The following is a 9,874-nucleotide window of genomic DNA, read 5'->3' on the forward strand; positions in this document are numbered from 1 at the left end:
CCAAACACTCCTCCCACCTTCACCGACACATCCTTGACCTGCGCAACGGTGGAATTGAAGGCCGCCGCTGCCGCGGTCGTCGTCGTGCCGTCTACCCTGACGATGGACACGAGCACATCCTTGATGAGGCTGAGTACGAACTCAAGCAGCTCGGTGACGCTGTGCCTGACGTGACGAAGGAAGGAGTATATGACGAGGCCGGGCAGTCTGAGGACCCAAAGGAGGAGGAGAAGAAGAACGGCTGTTCCCTTGAAGAGCACAAGAGACGCCACGTCCACCAGTGAGAGGAAGCCATCGAGCACCAGTTTGAGGGATGCAAGCGCCATTGTCGTCGGGATCAACGAAGGCCTCCGCACGAGGAAGAGACTGAGGCGAGGAGCTGCACGTTGAAACTTGTATCGTTTGTTTTATTGCAGCGTCCGCATCGTTCAGGCAGCAATCACTCTTTCCGTGGTCAAGTCATCACCATCGTCATCATCGATCGATCGAGAGAGAGACGGTGTCGCTGTAAGACTTAGGGAGGAACCATCAGGCCGTGCACTGCAAATCTGACGGTTGGGATGGAAGGAGAGCGCTCCGTGATTCGTGCCGTGGCACATTCTTGGTCTCCATCCTGTAGCTGGTGGAGCATAAGAAACATCACACCTTAACATTCTGCATGAAAGGGAGTTGTTTTATGCAACGAATTATTAGGTTAATAATTGTTATTATTATAAGTTTAGGTCAGAGGGATGAATGGGTCAGAGGAGACTAAAAACTTCGCCACAATTAACACCATTGACATGCCTCCAAGGTGCTACATACATGCCACGCAAACCCTAAGTCATTAACTTGATAATATATATATATATATATATATATATATATATATATATATATATATATATATATATATATATATATATATATATATATATATATATATATATATATATATATTACTCGTATAAGAAAACGAGGACACAAATTCGAACACAAGGATTATAAAATCGAATTAAACCGGCCGGTTCGATAGGTCAATTCAAGATCCGGTTGGATTTCTCTGCAGACCACACCGACTGTGGTCTGTCCATGTTTCAAGATGCAATGAACCCGTATCTCCTGTGATCAATAAGGCAGTGGAAAGAAAGCAGGTTGGATTCAGTGTCGGCTGCAGCTGCTGTGAATAAGCATCAATCATTATTAACCTGTGACATCTCACTGCAGCACTGAGGTGAAAGAGAGCTCTGGCAGCACCTTAATCATCATCCTTTGTCATCATCTGGAATGATTTTGATTGATTTTATTGTGATTGTGTACCATCAGAATGGACCATAACGAAGGGCGAATCTCGGAAAAATTCCTTTTTTTAGGTATTTATCAATATTATATATTTTTAAAAGATCGTTTCTATTTATCATAATTTTTAAAATATTTTTATAAGATAATATAAGTCTATTCAAAAATATTATAATCACATCGACCGATCAAAATCAGCGGATCAGTTCGAGTTGAGTTATTACTATGTATTGCCATGAGTATTTTAGAGAATATAACAAAAAGGGTATTAATTAAAAAATAAAAAATATACGTCTCTTGAGAAAAGTTCAAAAAAAATATTTTTCTAAAAATTCGCCCTAAAATGAATCCAAAGGTTCGTAGGAGAATAGTTTGCTGAGGAGTTGTTGGTCAAAGAACAGCCAACGAATTCAGATAGAGTGTAATGGTAGAAGAACACCTGCGTTCTCTATATAGTTTTTGCTTCCCTTCATCATCTGCCCACTGCGTTAGCAAAGCATCGCTGGAACATGTTGGGGAAAGAAGCTACCGACCATGAAACCTGTTGCTGCTGAACATTTCGCCATGAGAATGAATCCAAAGAGGAGACTTCTGATTCTTTTATTTTAATGGTCATGTGATGTTCCGAGGCATGCAAGATAATGTCTTGTACAGTAGTAATCCAGGATTTATTATTCTTTTAATGGTCATGTGATGTTCCTTACCATGCAAGATCATGTCCTGTACAGTAGTAGCTCATTGCAAAGGCACACAGGCATGATTCATGGTGCCGTGAAATGACAAGGAATTCCAGCATACAATCTAAACAAGTAGTCAGTCGCAGAAAGCAACACAATCAAAAGGAAGAACAAAGAAAATGAGGTAGGAGGCTTACTTGGCCAAAATTGAGTAGCCATGGCATAAGTTGGAACTTTAGGCAAGCCTTGCATCAACCTCTCACATAGGTTTAGCACATAATTCAGGCAGCTCTCAAAGCATATCAAATCGCATGTCGCTGATTTCGACTCATAATCAACAGATTGCTTGCTAAAGCAGGGAAAGCACAAGATGGAGTAGGTATGACTAGGAATGGCAGTTAGCAGAATCATTGTCAGCTTCATCATATCCGTATTTGGAGTAGACATGAATGCTTGAGAAGATGGAAATAACATTCAAATGAATCTAAAAGAATAAAAAGTGATTTTGATCTCCCATGTCTTCTCATGCAGGGGAGGTGCAAGGTCAACCTCCATGAACAGTTTTCATGTCGTTCAGTGAAGTTCCCTATTTCCCTGTTGAATCACTTGAATCATATATCTAGTTTTCATGTCGATTTACTCACCTAATTCCGTTGACTTCCTCGGCAATGTGAACCTCGGAATCTTTGGCTTCTTTGGCATTGCACTAGAAAATGACTCCCCAACGGACGCGCCGCGCCGGATGGCTCCCGTGCTGCAGTCAAGCAGCGGAGTGGTGGAGAAGCCTCGCCCCTGTCGCGAGGCACAGGTCCCAAGTGCACGGCCACTGCCTGCGACAGCCGTGAGCACGACGGAGTCCATGGAGGGGATCTCGCTCCCCCTTCCCACTGAGGAGACCAACAACAGGGCCCGACAGTTCTCTTCCTTTTCTTTATTCCCCGCGCTTTGTGATGCACGAACAAAAGCGGCGAAGCGCACGCATTCAAAGGGAGCGGAGAGATAAAGAGCAGTTCTTTTGCTCTGCTACCAAGCGTATCTCTTTTCTCTGGTAGCTGAAGTAGTTCGACTTGCCTTGAATGCTTTTCGCTTTTCTTCCGTGTAATTTCCTGCGAAGGTCGCCGCCTCCCTCCCTCCCAGCGTTTCTTGCAAGCTGCTGAGCTATTAACTCTGCAGGCTGTGAGCTCTGGAAACTGAAGAGAAGCGCAGCAGCCATCTCTGCAACTGACCATGCCGCCGCACACACAGGCGACCTTCCTTTTTCTTCTTCTACTCTTCTTCTTCTCTGCCACAGGTGATGCTTTGTTTTCTTTCCTCGATGCTCTCCGCCGAGTATTCTTCTCTTGCGCTGCCCAAGATTGGATTTTGACGCCGCAAGATCCTCTTTTTACCTCTTCTCGGTGCTCTTTAACGCGCTGTCGTCGTCTGTGGCAGCTAAAGGTGGGCACTTTGCGAGGTTGGGCATCAACTATGGCACCCTCGGCGACGATCTCCCCTCCGCCGCTCGCTCTGTGCACCTCCTCCACTCTATTGGCGCCGGCGCAGTCAAGATCTATGACGCCAACCCGGCCATCCTCCGCGCACTCGCTGGCACCCGCTTCCGCGTCTCCATCATGGTGCCCAACGAAATCATCCCCTCCCTGGGCGTCAACGCCTCCGCCGCCGACGCCTGGGTCGGCACCAACCTCGGCCCCTTCTACCCCGCCGTCCGCGTCCGCTACCTCCTCGTCGGCAACGAGATTCTCTCCTACACCTCCCTCGCCAACTCCACCTGGCCCTTCCTCGTCCCCGCCATGGTCAACATCCACCGCGCCCTCAGCGCCCGCTCCATCCGCGACGTCAAGGTCGGCACGACCCTTGCCATGGACGCCCTCGTGACCTCCTTCCCGCCCTCCGCAGGCGCCTTCCGCTCTGACATCGCTGAGCCGGTGATGCGCCCTCTACTCCGTTTCCTCCACAAGACCCGCTCCTACTACTTCGTGGACGCCTACCCTTACTTCGCCTGGGCCTCGAATCCCTCCTCCATCCGCCTCGACTACGCCCTCTTTACCTCCAATGCGAGCTTCAACTACTTCGACCCAGGGAGCAAGTTGACCTACACCAATCTGTTCGACCAGATGCTCGACGCGGTGGCGGCGGCGATGGGCCGGCTAGGGTCCGGCGACGTCCGGATCGCGGTGGCGGAGACGGGTTGGCCGAACGCCGGCGACCTGGACCAGATCGGGGCCAACGTACACAACGCGGCCATCTACAACCGGAACCTCGCGCGGCGGCTGGCGGCGCGTCCGGCCGTAGGAACGCCAGCGCGGCCAGGGGCGGTGATGCCGGTGTTCGTTTTCTCTCTCTACAACGAGAATCAGAAGCCTGGGCCGGGGACGGAGCGCCACTGGGGGCTGCTGTACCCCAACGGGAGCAAGGTGTACGAGGTGGACCTCAGCGGGCGGCGGCCGCTGGACTCGTACCCGCCGCTGCCGCCCCCGGATAACAACGAGCCGTACAAGGGGAAGATCTGGTGCGTGTTCGGCGGCGACCGGAAGCCGGCGGCGAACGCGACGACGGTAGGGGCGGCGCTGGCGTACGCGTGCGGGCAGGGGAACGGCACGTGCGACGCGATCCGCCCAGGGGGGCCATGCTACAAGCCGAACACGCTCGTGGCGCACGCGAGCTACGCGTTCAACTCCTACTGGCAGCAGTTTCGGCAGGCGGGCGGGACGTGCTTCTTCGACGGGCTCGCCGTGCAGACCAAAACCGACCCAAGTAAAGGCCCACTTCCTTTCTCTTTACGGTGGCTTCCTACGGAAGTAGAAGCCAGTCTCTATTGTCCATAACCTGTTCGCTGAAAGTTCAAACTGACGCAAGTATTGCATGGTCCAGTGTGTGATATGGCAGGTAGGATTAGATTATGGCAACTACTAGGATTCACAAAGAACTGAAACATAGAATATGGTTTAAGGTTTAGAATTGTGTGATGACTAAAATTAATTGTAGATCAATGTAAAGAATGCAGTGTTTAAATGGAGAAGTCAGAACTAAAATGATAGCAACTTCTTGATGTGAAAATTAGATGAATGTGATACATACCATATTGCAATGACAACAAATTGGAGTTGATTTGAGATGGGTCGGTAATGGTTATGATTGGACTTCCGAAAACAATAAACTGCTCAGGTTTGATATCAATGGAAATGAAAATGTTTATGATATTGTTCAAGTCGTAAAATATATCATAAAACATATCTTTCCTCTAGAGGTACTTGCTGAGGTTGGCATTTTGGCCACCGAGAAGAGGTAGCTTGAGTCATTGTTGTTAAGAGATTTCCTAGTTATGAAGTATATGATAACAGATGATATGGATGAGGCTAACAATTAGTTGTTTCTGATTTATTAGACATGTATCTGGTTGTGAATACCTCAATAACATATAGTGCCTAGCATAGAGCAAAACATAGAACAAAGTAATGTGTTTTTTTACTAATATTATCTTTGCAATTATTCTGAAAGATTAGATAAACAAACATTCGAATTAATGGTGATGTTGCATTTCATTGTCAATAGTTGATAGCATATGGAGCCTTGTATATGGCATAATATTGAACAAAGGAATGTTCTTTGACTTGCTCGCAAAATGGTATGACAGGTTAGAGAAAGAAGCATTCAACCTAAAGTGACATTCCCATTCAACTTGGCACTAAGAAAAAACATCTTTTTCACATAGGGGAAATTTGTCACAAAATGATTTGAAGGATTGGGCAATCAAACATTCATTTTGATACTAAGAAACAACTCATTGTTTTCAGATAAGGGAGACTTTGACAATTTAGTCGCCTATTAACTTATGCTTTGAAGTTTAAAATGTAAATGTTTAGCAAAATTCTCTAACATGTATGCCATTTTTTAGTTGATTTCTTCATGGTTCGTATCATGATCATGATATATTTTGGGGAACTATTGTCACTCTTCATTTCTGTAATACACTCTTAATTGTTGAAACTGTTCTTCATGCTTCAGTAGATTACCGTTTATAACGATATGGGAAGATTGTTTGTGAAAGCACAGTTATGGAGAATTTGTGTCGGATGTTTCTTCATGGACTTACAGATTCATGAAATAATGTGGCTTTACGGTCACACAAAAAAATTTCGATATAATGATTCTCCTTTTTATTTGTGTGCTCTCTTTCTATGTTTGTTGTCTTGATTGAAATTGCTGGCTGGAGTGATTTTTTGATGATCTCTGCAGGTTACGGAACTTGCAAATACGCGAGTTTGACAAACTGAGGAGTATTAACACTATCAGCAGCATGTCAAAATCAATATGTGATTTGCGGAATCCATTTGTTGAAACTCTTATTTATTTCCAGCATTATGAGTTATTTTGAGATTAATTTGCAGTGGTATCTGAATTTCGAGGGTTACCTCTCTGTATCGTTCCAACTTACATAAATTTTACTGTGTTTTTCTGTTCATCTATTCTCAACCTTTTTTTTTTTTTTTCTAATTTCTTTTGGCATTTTCATTCATTTGTCTTTCATTCCACTTCATAAAATTTGTTGATGTTGATAATTATAGTGAGGAAGCATATAAATTCTGTGATAAATATGAGCAATTACTTTTATGCAGTTGGTTTAGAAAATTCTCCAGGGTTACTTGGAGTGAGCAAAAGTTTCATTTGGATGAAACCAATTTCTCCTCCTCTTACAATGTTAATGAGTTCCAAAAGAGTGTAGAAGGTTAGCTGCAATTATATTGATGATCACCCAAGGCATGAACCGTTTTAGCATGATACTATCGATAATATTGATAGGAAAATAAAAGATAATTAGTTTTCAAACTATCCTTACTTCTTATTATATCGGATAGTAATACATGTATTAAACTTTTCAAAAAAAAAAAACTTACGATAATCTTAAACTATTCTCGAATCTTAGTCTTATAGGTTCGAATACTTGCGATTCGGATGGATCTACATACATATAGATGTCATAGTGAAATATAATTTAATTACACTAAGAGTCTCTTATCCCTACGACTCACACTATTTAATCAACTTATTTAAAAGATAAGATAATAATTTAACATCTTTCAAAAAATATATTTTATTTTTATCATAAATTTTTGAGTTAAATCACATAGGATAAAAAAAGTCAAATGGATAAAATTTGTGAACACATGAATAAGGAAATAGATTAAAAAAAAAGATTCACTATAAATATTCTTTTGAAAAAAAGAAAAACTTAAATGATCTGCTTAGACTTTATTTTACAACTATGACCTAAAGCCTCGCGGAATGAGAGCTGTTAGACTTTATTTGGGTTGAAGAACGTCGCATTTTGTTATAGTTTCAATCCTCGAGCACAGGAAAACATAATAATTCTTATGTAATGGTCGGACAAGTAACAAATTTATGTCAAACACTACATCCATAGATTCACAGAGAAAACACAGATAGAAAGCATGACCAATTCACATTGTGATGGTAATGATCAAAGGAAATCCAGTCAGTGTACAAAGGAGGATGATAATGATAGATAGAACATTTATAAATATGACCGAGTTTCTTGGAAATGAAAAGGTTGTCATAAAGATATTGACCGCTGCACACCGCTAGAAGTCGATCCGTCGTAAGACTTTCTGGAGTCATCAGACCTCCTCTTGATAACTATAATCCAAGTAACAATCTCCAAGAACAAGGCAATACCACCCAAAATGCAAATTATGATGATAAAATACACTGTCCATTTATGATCGATGTTCAGTATCTGCAGGCCTTTGAAGACGTTGACGATCCCCAACACAATCACGGTGTATCCCACAGAGTGATGGTAGATGTTCCAGTACAATCTGTACTTGTGATCCTTATTTGGCCTCAGGAGCAGAGCAGAAACCTGTGGATCACACGAGTCAAGCCATCAACAACAAGTTTAATGAACACAGATGAGAACTACTTGAGCATATGGCATATGAAGAACATAGTTGTCAACAAACTCTTGAGTGACTTCTTTCTCCGAGTAATTCATTCAAATAATAGAATGTGTTTGATGAAGTCAATTGCTCCATAACTCATCGACAAGTTTAGCATATCTCATTTGAAGAACATGGCAGATTTCCTTCCTTCTCGGAATAATACAAAGAACAGAGGGTGATGCTTTGTTAGTTACCTGTATGGTGCAAAGAGTGAAAAGGGAGATGCCGATATTGCGATGAGTGGTGTACTGGATTCCCTTAGATCTGGAGCCAAGAACGAGACCAGTAGCCCAGCCACCGACTCCAACAGCGTAGCCAATAATTTGGCACGATACATGAAGATAAAACCATGCAGGGTCTGCAGATCTGAATGTTTTCAGATATCTTGCGAAGAGTTGGCCAATTGGAAGCAAAATCCCCCAACTCACAGCATTCAGAATTCCATGTACCTGTATAGGAGACAAGTTAGGAGTTTGAATCCTGTAAGAGCATTGTTGAGTAAAATTAAGAAGAAAGGAGTAAATTCTAATTGTTTGCTGGCTATAAATTGGTTTGCGAAATCAAAATATTGCTTGAAAGTCTTTAACTATTCCTATATTTGCAATTTATAGCACTTCTACTATGATTAATAGTAGGAAGTCTATGTAGACTGATAGAAACATATAAGCCATGCATTTGGAGAGTAGTAGTAGTAGTCTGTAATAAGTTATTTCAACTGCATATTGGACCGATGTTTTAGGTGTCTCATCATATGAATTTTTTGAGAATTCATTACTACATATTGGGTCAATTTTTCCAACATGTTTTTAAATTACTCTCCTCAAATTTGCTTCTAAAAAAAAGTAAACCTTTTGTCACCATATACCCCAAATCAGCCAAAAATATCAACTTTGGAAAGAAACCAAAACATTCACCGCCAAAAAAGAATGATTTTTAAGGGAAGGGAAATCAAGGCAGGAAATGCATAAATTCCACTTACATATTTGTTTCTTCTGGGTGCGGTGCCTCCGCCGGATGCCGAGATCGACCCCTTGATGAGATTCAACTGTCCCAGCGACTGCAGATTTTCCGGCTTGAAGTCGTGCTTTTGGGGGACGCCATTCACCACCGCCGACCCCACCTGCCACACCTGTTTCACCTCCGTCATCCCCGCCGGCAACTTCATCTTCGCGAAGAGCCGCATCACCCCCCCGGACTGCTCCGCCGCCATGTCCGACGTCTCGAACTCGATCGGCCCCTCCGCGACGGGGCCGTACCTGGTGATGTTGCACGTCTTGATACCCATCACGCCGTTGGGCTGGCGGAACGCGATCAGGGTCTGGCACCCGATCATGCCACCACCGCTGGGGTTGATCGCCCACGACACCCACCCCTCCGGCCCCGCCGGCGGCGCCACGAACGCGAGGGACAGCGTGGCGGACGCGTTGTCGTAGGACCAGTGGAGCGAGGAGGAGAGGCGGGGCAGGTCGATGCACGCGGCGTACACGCGTTTGGAGGAGAACGCCATGGAGGAGCAGCCACTGGCGGTGGCGGCGGCAGCAGAGCCCACAGCAGAGAGGAGGAAGAGAAGACGAAAGCCTAGAGCGGCCATGGCGCCAGCCAAAACCCAAACTTCGGAGGTGGCCGTCTTCCTCCACACGCGCTCTTCACTACAGGCCTGGGAACCGAATATATAAGGAATCGAGGGGGGTTTTCGCAAGGAGTACAAACGAGTCGTCTACTTATATTAGTTAGTAATTGATTAGGGATTCGAATGCCTAATAGACCGATCGGAGGAGAAGGAAAAGATCGATGGAACAGTACGTCGTTACGAATTCTCGGTTAACGAGTGGTTTCGTTGCCAAAATTAGCGAGGGAAAAGAAGGAAAGATGACAGCTCGCTTCTCGGGGAGAGAGAGAGAGAGAGAGAGAGAGTGAGGAGGGGGGGGGGGGGTCGGGAAGGCGGGACGAGGAAGGAAG

At 44.4% G+C, this 9,874-nt stretch overlaps 2 protein-coding genes across 5 annotated transcripts; one reads left to right on the top strand and one right to left on the bottom strand.

Annotated features, from left to right (window-relative positions):
- The first annotated feature begins 2,687 nt into the window (after positions 1–2,687).
- LOC135631910 (probable glucan endo-1,3-beta-glucosidase A6) lies at positions 2,688–6,417 on the top strand. 4 transcript variants are annotated; one of them, XM_065140026.1, is made up of 4 exons: positions 2,688–3,003; positions 3,129–3,246; positions 3,387–4,709; positions 6,192–6,417. In XM_065140026.1, the coding sequence occupies exons 2-4, from the start codon at positions 3,183–3,185 to the stop codon at positions 6,227–6,229; spliced, it is 1,425 nt and encodes a 474-aa protein (XP_064996098.1). In that variant the 5' UTR covers positions 2,688–3,003; positions 3,129–3,182; the 3' UTR covers positions 6,230–6,417. The 4 variants fall into 4 exon arrangements, with proteins under 4 accessions (XP_064996098.1, XP_064996095.1, XP_064996096.1 ...); XM_065140024.1 differs by having other exon boundaries at positions 2,697–3,069; XM_065140025.1 differs by having other exon boundaries at positions 2,697–3,053.
- A 1,057-nt stretch (positions 6,418–7,474) lies between these two features.
- LOC135631178 (cytochrome b561 and DOMON domain-containing protein At4g12980-like) lies at positions 7,475–9,637 on the bottom strand. The gene is made up of 3 exons (XM_065138640.1): positions 8,895–9,637; positions 8,110–8,364; positions 7,475–7,836 (listed from the first exon to the last, which is right to left on the bottom strand). Exons 1-3 carry the CDS (start codon positions 9,504–9,506, stop codon positions 7,528–7,530), a joined length of 1,176 nt encoding a protein of 391 aa, XP_064994712.1. The 5' UTR covers positions 9,507–9,637; the 3' UTR covers positions 7,475–7,527.
- Between the last annotated feature and the right edge of the window lie 237 nt (positions 9,638–9,874).

This window comes from Musa acuminata, chromosome BXJ3-2, assembly GCF_036884655.1.
Source record: "Musa acuminata AAA Group cultivar baxijiao chromosome BXJ3-2, Cavendish_Baxijiao_AAA, whole genome shotgun sequence".
Lineage (NCBI taxonomy): Eukaryota > Viridiplantae > Streptophyta > Magnoliopsida > Zingiberales > Musaceae > Musa > Musa acuminata.